Source organism: Wyeomyia smithii, chromosome 3, assembly GCF_029784165.1.
Source record: "Wyeomyia smithii strain HCP4-BCI-WySm-NY-G18 chromosome 3, ASM2978416v1, whole genome shotgun sequence".
NCBI lineage: Eukaryota > Metazoa > Arthropoda > Insecta > Diptera > Culicidae > Wyeomyia > Wyeomyia smithii.
The window spans coordinates 36,304,897-36,321,413 of NC_073696.1; the positions used below are offsets into that span (position 1 = coordinate 36,304,897).

At 41.6% G+C, this 16,517-nt stretch overlaps 1 protein-coding gene across 5 annotated transcripts in view; it reads right to left on the bottom strand.

Moving 5' to 3' along the window:
• Positions 1-8,226: 8,226 nt before the first annotated feature.
• The window catches only part of LOC129731716 (protein Wnt-10b), a 46,767-nt gene continuing 38,476 nt past the window's right edge, over positions 8,227-16,517 (bottom strand). For all 5 annotated transcript variants that reach the window (XM_055691939.1, XM_055691937.1, XM_055691938.1 and 2 more), the window contains exons 4-6: positions 9,671-10,050; positions 9,249-9,609; positions 8,227-9,183 (exon numbers count right to left, since the gene is read on the bottom strand). In XM_055691939.1, the coding sequence (XP_055547914.1) occupies positions 8,996-9,183; positions 9,249-9,609; positions 9,671-10,050 (929 nt within the window). In that variant the 3' untranslated portion in view covers positions 8,227-8,995. The remainder of the gene's footprint in view (positions 9,184-9,248; positions 9,610-9,670; positions 10,051-16,517) is intronic.

The window sequence follows — 16,517 nt, forward strand, 5'->3', positions numbered from 1 at the left end:
CTTCACACTGTTTGAGGCTGGTTGCTCATTCGTCACAAAACTACCTCTTGTAATTTAAGGGTACAACTTAAAAAACTTCTTCTTCTAAACTTCTTCCATCCATCCAATAATTCATGGTTTTGACAGCTGGTTGTTTACTATTGACACGAACATAATTTACGAAGCAGTTTAGTCAACTTTCCGTTTGTGGTGACATGTTTTTGAAGCTTCCGGAAAATAGGTGGAAACTTAATCTCAACTCAAGTTCAAAATATGATTCTATGAAGTGAGCCGTGGTGCGATCCAGCTGGTCATTTGAACGCATCGGATGCTCAGCAGCGACCGGAAAGAGGACCAACATGTAAGACTGGTGCGAGAACGGAGACTCTAACTATTCGGGAAAAGCAGAAAAACCCACAAACAACAATTCGGACGATTAAAGAACGACGTTTGTAGAAAGGGACTTGAAGAACTACTTCCACAAAACAGCGACCGACGATCGGAAAAAAACCAACGAAAAAAGCGACTTTTTTGCCAACTAGCCGCTGGAGTTCTGAAAACGCGTTATTTAATCGAAAGTGTCCAAGTTCAAAAAAGGCGACTCCAAGTGTGGCGTAAGCGTGACAAGGGCCGCCAAGACTGGCATCTATAACCGACTATAAATGATGATGTGGGGCTGTTTCTTATGGGCTGGGGTGGGGTACTTAATGCTGGTGAATGGTATTTCAACTTCCGATGGTTAGATCGACATTTTGTGCGAGAACCTAAAATAATCCAAGTAATTCTATCAACAGCACTGCGAAACTATAAATTGAATAATGTTTCTACACAAAAATAAGGAAAAATATATTAGGTGCGCAACTAAATTCTCGCTATTTTTCAATAGATGACATAACCATTAGGTGCTGGTCGTTTTTGACATATGTAAAACGTGATGAACCAAACTGAAGCATATGTCAAACTAACCGCTTTGACACGTTAGAGATTTCATTGTGGCGTTATTTACTTTTAGTGGTGTGAACATTTTTGATTTTGCGCCGTTATTTCCGGGAAGTGTTACTCTTTAAAAAAAAAAAAACGGCGACGCATAGAGAGTTAAAACCAGTTACGAAAATGTTGCTTTAAGTGAAACAATTTACTGTTTCATAGACGTTAAATTCTATGTTGATTGGGCGCGTAGAGAAAGGCCAAAGCCTTCGAAGATGCTGAATTTAAGGAAATGCTCAATTGCTGTATCCATGCCCAATGCAAGAACAGCTTGCTTCGATCTTAGGAGTTATCTGCCAAGCCATGTCCAAGCAATTACATTTTATTAAAAATGACCACAAAACGACCAGAGGCCCCAAAGAGTGATTTTAATGCATGACAACGGTTGGCCTCATGCTGCCAAAGTTTTTAAAACTTACATAGAAACACCAGAAAGATGGGACAAAGTTCTCGCTAGCGATGAGGAGTACTTTGAATGAATTGCCAGTTGCAATGCCTGGGGAAGGAGTTGATTACCAATCCCCTTCCTTTCGAGCCATTGATCCTAAATTTTTATTTCAATATTAGAATTCTTCGGCACAGCGGTCAAAGCATCACTTTCACGACCAATGAAAATATGCACAGATATTGGTTATAGTGAAATTCAATTGTTTTTCTTGAAATAATCGAAATCGATCTTTTTAACCCAAATGTCTTAGAAAAACGATTTTTTTTTAAAATAATCGACTTTCTAGGAGAGTCATCCATCTCGAATGCACAACTTTTAGGACAATCTGCTTCCGGAAGTCCGATTGCAAAAGCCATGTTAATCTTTCAGACCTCTGCCTTTGATTTTGTTTCGGTTTTTTCTTTCTGTTTCTCCTGCTTTATATATCTTGGTTTTGTCTCTGTCACCTATAGTTACCAAGGAAAAAAATCTATATTTACTCTACTGCCATGCGATCGTCGTTGTTTCTCTCACGGGAAACAAGGTGTTCAGTATCAGCACTTTATTCCGACGAAGAAATGTCAGGAAAATATACTATTCCAGACTATACAACGATTGCATCAAATGTCTGTCTGTCTATCTATCTGTGTTTAGTATCAGCTAGCCTTTTGAAAAGTACTGTCTTTCCGTGACAGCAAATTTTGAACTAATTTAGCTCCCATTGTATTGTGCTGCTCTCCATGTTTCTCATACGTACTCATTCCTACAGCCACTGACGACAGCGCACTTATGCAATGCCAAACGGGCTGTTATTGTTCATGTCCTTATGTGTGGTTCTTCTAAGCTTCGGCACAAATCCGAGCGGGCTGTCAGGTGATTATAATTTACGATAGTAAGGCCGATGCTATAATGAAAGCGAGGTGGTACGAAAAAACGTTATTTTTTCTGACGTGAAGAATAATGTCAACAATGAGATAACGACGGTGATACACCGTCCCGGACTACACTTTGCAGCTTGAAAACAGCTAAACGAAACTACATTCAGCTGTCGTTTTTTTCGTACGGATATTTGACAGCTTTTGTTTTTGTTGTTGGTGTTTTCAAACTACACCCTGTTGCTTTCAAGTGTAGTCCGGAACAGAAAAAATTTGGAAAGTGAAAAAAACAGCTACAGGGCAACCTCGTTGAGCTACACCGCAAAAATGTATTCGGCATAAGAAAAAGGAGAAACCAAGGAGTGCAAGTTCAATATCGTCGATGACGGTCGCAGCCGATCAGCAGGCTGTCAACAGTGCGGGCCAAACCAACAGGACATCTTCAAACAAAAAACAAAAAACTAGGCAGTCATGTCCAAATGAACAAAATATACCGTTTTGATTTAAATTTCGGACAGTCTCAAACTTCGAACACTTCACAATGAAAGTCGAATTATTAGAGCTAGTTCAATAAAAAGCATGATTATTATAGGGGCCATCCACATACCACGTGGACAGAATTTTAACGATTTTGAAAGCCTCCCCCCCCATCCTCCCTTGGACAACTGCCCATATAAATTCTAAAAATTTTGTATGGTCCGTGGACATCACACAACCCCCCCCCCCCCCCCCTAAAACTGTTCACGTGGTATGTGGATGGCCCAATACACCATTTCGTTCCTTGGAATGTCTTTCACCCAGTGATGTATGGTGCTTTATTATAGGGCCACTTCTAGGGAATCAGCAGGCGTTGAAAAAAGCGACAGTCAGTATTCAGACGGTTTGCCTATCTTTCTATCTCTTAGCGATTACGTTGAAGTGTTCGGAGTTTGAATCAAAGCCGATTTCTAAATTCTACTTGTTTTCGTGTACAAAATGTGTTTAATCTATATAAATAGCACTTAATTGCAACAACATTAAAATAACAAACATGCTAAGCCTTGATCTTAAAGATCGATGAAAAAGTTCATTTTTTGTTGGTTTTTTAGTGCATGAAGTTACATCATAGCTTAAGGGGTTATATACCTTTTCAGTTTTCAAAAAACCGAAAATTTTTTTATTGCGTTTTCTTCAAATACAACATCTTGAGAACATTTCCACAAATTTTCATAAAGATCTGAGCAATAGGAAGAAAGTTAGAGCGATTTGCAGCGCGACTCGCCACAGCCGCATAAGCTAAACTTGAAACTTTACACGCGATTATCTCGGAATAGTGTTTTCCGGAAAATGACTTTGCCGTGATCCTGATTGCGGGAAAACTACTGAACCGATTTCCTCCATCTTTTTTTTTTAATTTTCTTTATTAAATTCGACGGTTCTTAGACGATCGCTTTTTGAAACATACAGTTACATTTTGCCGCAAAAAATATTTAATGCAATTTTTAGTGCTCAAAACGTGCATTTTTTGGAAAAAACGTTCCCGTTTGCAGTGAAAACAAAATACTCATAAAAGCGATCGTTCAAGGACACGGCACAATTCTAAACTAATGAAATAATATGAGTTTTTTTATTTCAGTTGATCCGCTGATTCTCTATCAGGATCACCGCAAGCCAGTGGCGTAGCTACGGTATGGTGGGCCTGGTGCGGTAACAAAAACGTGGGCCCCCAATGAAAATGACTGGGCAGTTTTTACTTCAATAAAAGGAATTAAGACAAACAAAAAACTTAGATTTTTCTACTTATTTATTCCGTTGTCCGCAAAATCAATAATTAGGCATTTAGATACTCATTTTCCGAGCCGTTTGGTTGGCAAAATGAGAAATTACAGATCCAAAATTAATGGAATCAGTGATTTCACGTTCGATTGATAAAATGGCAAGGTTTGTTAATCTCAAGTTACTCATCGTTGACCTCAAATAGTTCTTGTTCAACTTTAACTTAAAGAAACTTGATCAACTTTAACTTAGAGCCAACTGTTTTCAGGTGCATATAGTCTCGCGTGAACGCAGATTATTTCCCTCGCTCTGTTTCATGTTTTCAAGTTAGCCACACAGAAACACAGATAGACAGCGTTTTCCAGACTGGGTAAAAGCACCGCTCCGAGCCGCTCGGTGACATCGCCAAATTATAGACACCAAGCACCACGAGCGTATTATCGTCTTATGTGACATTCGTAGCAAGCACCAGCTCGGCGCAAGAGCTAAAAAAGCTACGAATGCAGTGCGAGAATCTTGTGTTCGTCACCTGGAGGCACGTTGAGCGTTTTTTTTTCTTTTCGTTTTGTTTTGATCCGTGAAGAGATATTTGCTGTGTGATGCTTTTCTTAATTTGTTGCGCCTCAAGCTGAAGACCAAAGCACCTAGCCAAGTGCGTGTGAGTTATGAAGCTAGAGCTACAATCAAGCTCCGCTTGAGATGCTGTGCGTACTTTAACAAGTTTGATTAGGAATTTTGTAATATTTTTTTTAAATATAAACTCGTTTTTTGAATAAAGATTGATGATTATGCTTCCTGAAACGACGGAAAGTGTCAAAATAGTGTCTTGATTATATTCCACTGTATTTTCTGGCTGGAGGCTCAAACATATAAAGCAATTTAAACCTCATATTACAGGGAATATTTACCGAAACGCATGCTTTCTTTAAACGAAACAAACGAACTCAAGTAATTGCAACTGTTGCAAAAGTTGTAAAAAATTTTCACTGTTCAATGTTCTTTTGAAACTTTTACACAAAGCATTATTTTACTGCTTCATTACATTGAATCTCATTTCATTGAATTCATGACATTTAATTTCAAAAACAGCACAAATTTATAGTCACTCACTCACCCGCATGCTTCGTCAGCGTTCACCCTCTGTACTAGCTGTAAGATGTAGTATACATAGCAAAGATAAGCAGAGTATAAGGAGACGGAGATGCCACGAAGCAAAAAAAGCAAGCAAAATGATTCGGGGCTGCACCGTGCGCTCTATGTAACTTTAGAAAAACACCAACGAAGAGATATCCGCTCTGTGGTTGTTTTCTTCATTCTTCGTGGGTCGAATCATCGACCGAAGCACCCAGCTCAAGTGCGTGATACCTAGCAAGCAAGAGCTCAAGCTTTGTTCTGCCTCTAGTGCGGTGCGTGCTTTACCAAGTCTGGTTTTCAGCATTGCAATAAATTGCTCCTTCGTTGCGTGTTTCAACGTTGCATCGAATGTTTTTTGCGATCGCAAAACATTCAACTTCGGCATCAGTCGAATCACGAATCATGGTAAAAATGAACATCGGTATCACGTAAACTTTGTCCGTGTGGATCACGAGTGCAGAGTGGCGAGCACAGATACATGAGAATAAGTTCAGATGGGCATGATGACCGGTTCGGTGTTCACAAGATTTTGGGGCCCCCTTGAGTGGTGGGCCTGGTGCGGACCGCACCAACCGCACCCCCTAGCTACGCTACTGCCGCAAGCCTCTGCAAGAAATAGCGTTTCGGGGAAACGGCCATTACTCCAGTAATAATTGGTATATCTCAAAATCAAACGTATTTTTTTGTTGTTGATAAACTGTACTTTCAGAAAAACACCACTTTGATGCAATGAAAATGGTGCTATGCACTTAAAAATTAATTCAAACTTCCCTCATTTTTCTCGACCAAAAAGGTATATAACCCCTTAAGTGTTCGAAATTTGATGCATTACGGTACCTATGCGCAAGAATGAGTTGTTGTGTGCTACACAGGACTTCGTTGCCTGTGTATTCTTTAGCTGTATGTGAGCTCTCATGAATAGCCTACTTATCAGACTGTAATAGTAAAAAGAGTACTAAGTCGTCTTCATAGTGTCGCACCGCCTGGTATCAGCACTTTATTCCGGCGAAGCAAGTTCGGGAAAATATACTATTTCAGACTATGCAACGAAAGCTTGCATCGAAGATCTGCATGTCTATCTGTGTGAAAAAAATGTTGTGTCTTTACCTGATTCTGGGAAAGAGGCTGTTGCATGGTTGAGCTGAAATTTTGAATGGGAGCTTTTTCGAGGAGACAAAACTATTGAGATCTACCACCAAACGAAATTCGAAAGGTCGATTTTCATTGGCACTCTGCTGTTGATGTCATGCGATGGACAATAATTGGAACGTTGTTCTCAAGTTGAATGACGCAATGGATTATTTAAACAGGAAGTGTGTTGCACGGTAAGCGGAATCGCGTATAATAGCAGGAAAGCACTTCATCATTTACGTTGTTCTCTCCTATCCTTTCTCTTCAGTATTCATCTGCATTCATATCTACAACGCAACTACAATTGATATATTGATATATAACAAAAGTTCACATCGATGGACATCTCCAATCCCCTGACAAAATACTACAATCTATACAGCCCTAGGGCTTGTATGAAATAGCTTGGAATGTGGAACCCAATACTGTAATTAAAAGAATTTGTCGATATTGTGCCTGTAATGTTTTGTTTTTGTTTGAAAACATTCATTTACCACGACATCGTTGTTGTTTAATAAGCACCAAGAATTTCTCCTTATGCGTTTAAATCAGAATCAATTCTATATCCTAAATTGAAGAATAATGACATAGTGACAAGGGATTTTTTTTATGGACCCCACGGCGACCAGTATAGTTTTTTGATCTTTTGTGGCATTATCCGGACATTTTTGCTGTTCACATTTTTGTTTTATTTTTAATTTTTTTATTTTTACCCTTTTGCAGTGATACTTATTTAGAAGTAACCTGCTCCGTGTTGTTTGTGCTTTTGGCCTTCTTATTCAGACTTAATAACCTACTGCCTTCCTTATCGACTCTATCATATCCTCCTGCAAGTTATAACTCTAACAGCGTATAACGTGCTATAGTGCCTATAATATAATCGAAGCTTTAGACCAGTGACCAGTGTTAAGTCTGAAGAGAAGATTTTTTTTGTGGAAGAGCCTGAGAATAAACCCATACTTGAAGTTCTTTTTGCCAACGAATGGCTTGGTTCTACTAATATTCGAACCTATGACCATTCGCTTGTCAAAGCGGACACTGTAACCTTGCAGCTACGAAGCTCTACAAAGGGATGCTGCAGTCATGAAGAGATCGAGGAATGAAATGGTCACTGAGAAAGCTCAAGCTCTAATGGAGGCTATCCAAAGAAGAGGTATAATGAATCATCTCCTTTTCAATATAGAAACATTTTTGTCCTATCAACCCGGCTAACCTGAGATACAAATTTGGGATTGCAGATTCTAAATGAACCAGACTTTAGGAGCGCTGCTGTAAAATAACAGTGCGTCCAGATATTGAATGGCTCGAGCTTTACACACACCGACACAAAAAGTGTGTAAAGTTTTAAAACAGTTTCAGTTTTATGAGCAAACTAGCACAAACATGTAGAATAATATATTTATGGAGTACGATTTTAGAAATGAAAACATTATGTAACAAAAATTAGGCAACAGATATTGCTTAAATTTCCCGGTAACAGTGCCTTCACACGTTGATATTGACTCTTTTAGGCTGAACAACTATTTCCAATCATGTGAAATTTTGTCTATTATCTATACTTTTCGATTTTATTTGTGGAACAACAGTTTTCTTGTGGAATAAGCAACAATAAACACAAGAAGTTTGTTGTTAAACAAACGTTTGTTTCGGCTCGACACAATAAAGGAATTTGAAGTTGAAGTTAAAAGTGTCCGTTGATTAAATCAAAGCTCGACTTTAGATCCTTCAAAGTTTCATTAACAATACATGTTATTTAAAGACGCACTATTGCAACAACAAACAACCAAGATGTTAAACCTGTTAGATTTATTTTTCTGTTGCTTACTGTTACTGTTCGAAATGCAGTACGGTATACAATCTTTGTCCACACAGGCACAGGATGTCATCAAACGATTGGAATCACCTTCCTAACTTTTCTTGTTATTGATTCATCTAATCATTCGTTTATTCAATAAATTAAAGTGTGATCAATAATGCAACTGGGCAGCGTGTATGTCTAAGCTAAACAATTCCTTTAGGTCACTTCGCAACATTACTCGAAATTAGTGGTTTAGTATACTTCAAGCGACTATTATTGTGATCTGTTTGTATTACGAAACAGAGGTAAGTTTCAATCCGTTTCGCCTTCTGTCATCTTACAGCAATCTGTCCAATCTATCGGCTTATACGAGTCCTAAATTTACTGCGAACATTATATACAGGTACAGCGAAACAAATAAATTAAACTAACTTACTTAAAATAAAAACTTCAATGAAATACACGATGGAGGTTAATCAATGTACAATAATTACGATTAGCTACGATTAGTAGTTGGTGGTTGTCGGTAAATCTATTACACTTTGTATAGGTAATACTGTCGTCGAGAGAACATGCCGTGTCCTGAATCGCTCATGTTTGGTCGAAATAGTTTATTCCAACATTAATTAAAGTCACTCGATTGCTTTCCGCTAGCTCGTTTGTGTCAACGGTAAACACAATCCGTTCACTTCGCTGGATGGCGGTGGCGGCTCGCGGGCACTACTCTTGCATCCTTCGATTTCAATCTTCAGTATTCGACGCACGCGGTTGCAATTAAATTTTTATCTCACTCTAGATTTGTTACCACTTGATGGAGTTAGCTGAGGTCCGCTCCAATGCATCGTTGCGTAACTAGATAACTTGAAGTGGCGTACGGGCGAGGGAAAAAGGGTCGAAAACAATTTGTCCTCAATTGCAAACACTAATCCACTCTTCGATTTCACAATCGTCGCACTCTACATAGCAACACCAGTGGAATTTGCAGTTGCAACGGTCCACCCGCTTTTCCCGGATTAGATTGTAGCCTCGGCCGCAGCACATCGATCCACAACCGTCGCTTCCGTTGCTCGTTCGGTTGCACCGACGGCCAACAGTTCCTGACAAAAAATGAAACAGTGAACAATTAGCTGAGCCGTTACTGTAACAGTAGCAGGACACTTACCAGGAATGTCAGAAATGTGATCACGTTCGCAGAAATTCGGCGATCTTTGGTAGTAGAACAAGGCGTTCTCCATCTTGCGATTGGCTCGATTGATCGGAACCATCTGATGGGGCTTGTCCTTGGTACGTCGCGGTGGCCGAAGATTGAGGGCGTGTTTTCGCTTCTTTGGTTTATGGTAGACGATCATCGGAGGACCGTTGCCAAAGTTCGATTGATCTACCAGAACCGCCCGACGGTACTGCTGTTTGAGAACTTTTCCAACGACTCGGAAATCGGGAGCCGATTTCCAGCATGTCTTCAGTTGACAGCTACCGGACATTCCGTGACATTTGCAACGAACCTGCATGTTGTTGGAAACGGCCTGGAATGGACGCGAGAGAAAATTATTTCTGGTTCACATTGCGCTAAGCGAAAGTACTCACCCTTCGGCCAGCGTTGTTATTGTGCAGGTTAATTTGCGACTGAATATCGCCTCCTTTCTCCCGGGTGTCCAAGAACAGCTCGGAAAATTCTACCCCGAAGGCCATGTTATGCGAGCAGCCGCCCCACTTCCATCGGCTGGCTTGTTTATTTTTGAGCTTCTTTAAGCTGTCATCCACCAGGATACTGTTCACGTTGATTGCATCCAGAAACCGCAGCTTCTCCTTCGCCAGGCTTTCCCTCAGCGATTTGCTCATTCCTTTTCGATTGACTGCCGGATCGCAACCGCAGGAAATCAACCGTCCCTGGGCACAGGCCCGCGCCACGCTGTGTGTCACTCCGGCCGCAGCAATCGCGTACGCAAATGCACTCTCACGGTAGCCTGATGAAAGAAAACACAGAAATCAAATGCGGTAACGGTAATGTTAGAGAAACGTGTTCCCAATTGCGACTATTGGTGCAGCCACACTCGGAGGTCTCTGGTGTTGAACCCTCATCCGAGTGATAGTTAATTAAATAATTTATTTACAGCATTATTTATTGGAAGTTTGTTTGTGGTCACGAATACGAATCGACACACAATGGACGTCTCCGCTGGATGTGAAATGACGAAGGCAAAGGAAAATCGATGAATATTATTTGCTTTTCCAGCACCCAGCTCCCAATCCAGGGAGCATCCAGGGGGAACCGGGTGATCTACGACCGATCAGATCCCACAACTTTTGCTGCCATGTTGGCATTGGCTGCCGCTGTCTGCCAAGTGTCGTCAAACGCCGGCTGTCAAACGGTCCGTTTAGGCTGCGCACTGCCGGGGGATCGTCTCTGACGAGATGCAAGGACCTGGGGACTGGGGATGCGGTCCCGTGATCGTGATGCAGCACGAGACAGCCGGGATCGCTGTTCTACAGCAGCTCTCGTATCGAGCAGAGCATAAATGCAACCGAACGGACGGAAAACAATCAGCCAATAAATTTTGCCGCATTTGTATGGAAATTAAATTGAAAACTGCACTGCCTGGTGCCTGGTGATTTTTGAATTATTTATTACGCTTTTCAGCCCCCGGTGAGCTGCGGTTGATAAGATTGTTGGCAACTATTGACTGTCAGCTCGAAGCACTTTATTTGTTGTTCGCTGCTCAGCGTCCCAGTGCATCTTTTGTAGATGGGTTGGTTTCGCAATGGATTGGAATTTTTGGTACCAATTTTCTTTGTAACATGCCTAAATATTCCAAAGAAATAATTACATGCATGCGATGAACGGCAATTTTCGTCTCATTTAATTGTTTAGCAATCTAAAAATTAAATTCTGATTTGATTAAAACGAGCAAAACACATTGAAAACTTGATGTGTGATACTATTCAGAAAGACTAGTTTTTGTACCGCAGCGATTGAAAATTCTTTAAAATTAACTATTGCTTCTGGAAAGGCTCAAATTGATATTTGGAGTCATATATTATAAATATAACTATTTTAGAACTCAGTATAATAAAAGAAGGATTTTTGAATCGGATTTGATTGCCTTTTTTGCACTAAAGTTACTGTTACATGATTTTCACGTCGTTTGCGAAATTCAAGCGTATTTTTCAGAGTGCGAAAAGTTTTTGTTGATTTTTCTATTTTCAAATCATTTATTCTGATTAACAATTTCCCATATTTTCATCTTGATTCATAGCTGGAATTAGTTCCGCTTGTTAGGCTTTTTCAAGAGTATTTACCCGATGTCATTAAAAACTTTTTTATGCTGCTTTCGAAATTATTGCGATCTCGAGTTACGGAATTTACTCGGTTATTATGCGTTTTTTATACATCACTTATTCCTCGCCTTTGAAGTGCCATGATTTGAGTGTTCAGTAATATATTTTACTGGTTTATTTTAAAATTTACCTAAATACTGATTTTACAGATTTTTAAAATTTCAAAAAACAAAACACACTAATTAGTGACATTTTCGTAAACTAAAATGATATTGAAAACTGATGAGTTTGGAAATATTTTTACAGATATTATTCGTCAATCACTTTGTCTTATTGAAAGTAAGCAAAATCAAAAAACATTACTTAATCCTCCAGTATTTGAAGCAGGTGGTGTTTAGTGTAACAACTACAACTTTTTCTAATTTTTCTGGCAGAGCGACGTTACGATAAAAGTTTAAGACTATCCACGAGTCAATCGATTTTTCGAAGTCTTCATAAACAGAACTCTGCCTGACCATGTGCTATCGATCGTAATATTCGAACGGCGCAATATCTGCGGAATTAAGGCCGAGCACGTTGTTTCACTTAGAGCAGTACTTTCGCAAACGTTTTCTTTAACTCTCGATACACATCAGTTACCGTTTCTTTTGAACGAAATGAGAAAAATAATACTTCCTGCAAATGACGATTAATCGACACAAAATCAAACATTTTCAGCATATGACGCCATACTAAGATAACTAACGTACCAAAGCAATTTGTTTAGAATATGACCCCTATTGCAGAAGACGAGGCGAGCCTCACGAGCAGTCGTTATTTTAGAGAACATTTGGCTGGTGACAGCTGAGTGGCAGACGAGCTACTCGTCCAAAATCCAGTCGACTCGCCATCTGCAGTACCAAAATTAGTCGGACGAATAACTCGCCGCTCGCATCGTCTTCTGTAATAGGGGCCTATGTCACAGATTGGTTCATCACTTTTCAGTACCTATGTCAAAATCGACCAGCACTCACTGCTGGTGCCATCTTTTAACAAGTAGCGAGAACATAGCTGTGCACCCTATACTACACGAAAACTATTTGCTTATAACGTTTGCAGTAAGAAAAGGTCAACAATTGCGATTTTTCATGGGTTTACACGCACTGATGAAACTACCCATGCGGCATCAGTCATAGTAACCCGTGAGTCAGCAGAAAAAAAATAGACAGCTTTATCAGCCGAACTCTAATCGTGATGGCGAAAACGGTGAAGTGTGTGCGTTCATAGAACGGTACCCAGTCGTGTCGAAAACAGACATCGTGCGGCAGTTCAAGAACACCGGATACGCCCGTTCCGGCATCCACAACATCTTGGCACTATTGGACTACAATCGGAACATCGAAAGAAAGCCCGGTGCCGGACGACCGACGACCCTGAGCGACAAGAAGCTCCTAATGATACTGCAGAGAAAGACCGAGTGGCTACATCGCTGTGTGCGCTTGACCAGGAGGCCGGTGCAAACGACCAAACAGTGAAAAAGTACCTGGCAAACATGGACCTACATGTCAGGAAGCGGCAGTCCCGTCCACTGGTCTCGGAACTGCAGGCATTGACGCAGCGACAGCGCCTGAATAAGATGAAGGCGATTTTCTCGGCAAATCGCAACGTGGCGGTGGTGATGGACGACGAGCCCTGTCTCACCCTGAATTGTAACGACTGACCGGGCACTTCGTATTGTACTTCTCCCACGAAGGAAGTGAGCTCCAAGGTGAAGTTCATTTCACACACCAAGTTCCCCAAGAAAGTACTGCGTGGCTGAAAATCAGCGAGAAGAAGATGTCTAAGCCGCTCTTCTTTCGCTCCGGACTGACCGTGAACAGGGAAATTTATAGAACGAAGTGCCTGTCGGAAGTTGCGTCGTTCATCAAGAAATACTATAAGACCAAAGACATCGTGTTTTGGCTGGATCTGGCATCGGTCACTACTTGGAGCGATCGTTGGAGGAGTTGGAGCGGCTGCACATCGATGTGGTTCCCAAGTTGGCGAACCTTCCCAACGTCCCCAAGTTGCGTCCCATCGAGGATTTCTGGGCAAACTTGAAGTCGCGAAAACTGAAGAGGAATTGATAAACAAAACGAATAAAGAACGTAAAAACATGCCTACGCGCCTGTTTTCGTCCGCCATCGCAAATGTTTCGGTTAACTGCCGGAAGGTTGTTCGCAAGGGCGTAGAAATTTTTTGCAAGTAAGCTAACATAATTACCTTCCTTAGCAAATCAACCAAACTAAATAATTTGTCTGAGTTATTTTCTACCACCATCCAAATGTCCATTTTTTAACCGCAAACGTTACCGTAAATAAATAAATAAGTAAAGTATCAACACAGACTGTGGTATATTTGACACTTGTTTTAAGCTTCTACATCTCCTATTTATTCGATGTACATGTATTAGTTTGTTCGTCGTACGCATATGGGAAAGAGAAATTATGTGTTTTCTCCCTACATGTAAATGTTAGTGATCTCAAAGCATTCATATAATTCATGAAATCACATCACCTTCTCGCGCTACGTGAGTAACTAGTATAAAGATCGGGTAACCAACCCCGGTGGGACTGCTGGTTACATGCTGACAGGAGGCGGGGCTTCCTTTCTTGGGAAAGAGTTTCTTGGGGGTGATACCAACGGAAGCGCTCTAAGTAACGCAGTGTTCATCCCAAGTCCTTGTAGGGCCCGGGACTCCTGAAGGATAGTGGGAAACAAAGCGCCGCCAAGACGAGGAGGAATGCGATAAACTTGAGCAGTTGCACTGCACACACGAAAAACGAAAATTCTACCAAAAACTCAACCCATACCGTAGAGACTTTGTCCCACGAGCCGAGATGTGTAGGGTTAAGGATGGATACATTTCAACGGTGATCGAAGTTGGAAGCAGCACTACAATGAACGCTAGAATGGCGTGCACGCAGGAGAACATAACAGGAGAGGAGACGACGTGATCGATGACCAATTTTTTGAATCACGGCAGATCTTTCAAAACACCACGAGCTAAGAGTTTCTTCACATAATGTTTTCGTCAATTTTGACGAAGCCGCAATTTTGACGAGCCGCATACAACACAATAAACCGACAATAGTTATGAAAAATCCTCGACGATAACGACTTTCCGGGAAATCCTTCAAATCACGCGGTAGCAATCGACGAGGATTAGCTCGAGGTAGTCGACCAGTTTGTGTACCTCGGCTCTCTGGTAAGTGAGAACAACGATTCCAGCCGGGATATTTGAAAGCTTATTATCGGAAGAAGTCGTGCCAACTATGAACTCCATAAAAACTACGGTCGCAAAATCTGAGTCTCCACACTAGATCGTTCTATACGGCCATGAGACGTAGACAATGCTCGAGGGGGACTTGTTGGTGCTCGGAGTTTTTTCACGTCGGGTGCTAAGAACCATCTTTGACGGCGTGCAGGAGAACGGAATCTGGAGCATGGGATGAACCACAATCTTACACGTTTTTTCGGCGAACCCAGTTCATATTCAGCAAGTGGCTAAAGCTGAAGGAATGCGCTGGGCAGGGCATGAAGCTAGAGTGCCGGATAGCTACCCAGCAAAATTGGTGCTCGCTTTAAATTCTGTAGGAACAAGAAGAGCAAGATTGATGGACCAGATGGAGCACCACAAGCAGACCACGGGGTACCCACGGAATTTGAGGCAGATAGCCATGGACCGGGGCTTTTGAATGGTAAGTTGACAATCTGGAAGGAGCGTCAAACATAGCTCCGGCCCCCACAAGTTCCCATCTCACACCTCCATGAGTCATATGATTACACTAGACTGACGGTTGAAACATGGGCACAACTGGTTGGTGTTGCCTGGGCAATGTTGTCATCCGACTATAGCTAAGTGAGAATGTGCGACGCGATCATTGACGCGTGAACCATACTCCGGTGGTAGAGGAAATGCTTCGCCAATCCGAGCGTCTGTTCACCAAGATGGTGCGGCTCAAAACAGCGGCTGATCAACGTCCTGGTGTCAGCGTGGGACTCTAAACAGAGCTGACAAGATGGTCCACTAGCTAGACAGGGGAGGCCCAATGAATGCTTCGGAAAACAATATGTTGCAAACAACGTAAGAGATAATACGGATCGGAACAACCGGCATGGATTTGGGCAAAGAAATAACGACTACGATTAGAACCTTGGGACATTGAACTGCACATTGCTCTGCTTTCCATGATGCAACAGGATTTCTAGATTGGCGGGTTGCAGTGGGCTGGACATGTCGTAAGGATGTCGGACAAAAGCCCGCTAATGGTGGTTCTTGAGACCAACCCGTCAGGGACGATACGGAGAGATGCACAGCGGGTAAGGTGGATCGATCAGGTGGTAGACGACCTACGGACCCTACGCAGACTGCAGAGATGGCGGTCTCAGCTATGGACCGAGTGGAATGGAGACGACTCTTACGTACAGCAAAGTCCACATCACGGCTTGGGGCTTTTTGGTACTGGCCCCCATCATCCACATACCACGTGGACAGCTTTGAAGGAGGGGGGGGGGTTGAGTAATGTCCACGGTCCATACAATTTTTTTAGAATTTATATGGGTAGATGTCCGCGGAGGGGGAGGGGGGGGGGCAAAATCGTTAAAAATCTGTCCACGTGGTATGTGGATGGCCCCTAAGGTAAGGTAGCCATGAACCAAGTAATTCGGTGGAACTACGTTATGCAGGCCATGTCTTTGGACGTAAAGCCGTTTAAGTAAGTAAGTTGCTTTCTTAAAAGTGGATGCAAACCATGTTGAAAACACAAATTGTCGCTGTATGGGAACCAAACGGATTGGAAGTTTCGCAAATAAAAGAGAAGTACTCGCTACCCTGTGAATAAGGGTTTGGTGTGCAACGTTAGTGTGTACATAGGGTGACCCTTCTGTTACAGTCAGTGAAAACTTGATTTGTAAATCGTGTATATTCAACCGATTAAAAGTTTGCTTTCCTTTTGATCACTTTCGGCTACTTGCTGGCTTTCAATACGAAGAGAATGTGCGAAAATTAATTGCTAATATCGTTTTGGTGGCTATGACGTGTAGACGGCATTCAAACTGCATCCTCAATGTTTGTATTATTTCCATATTGTAAAAATAAATGCACCTTTTGAAGTGTTTAAGAGTTCAAGCGTTG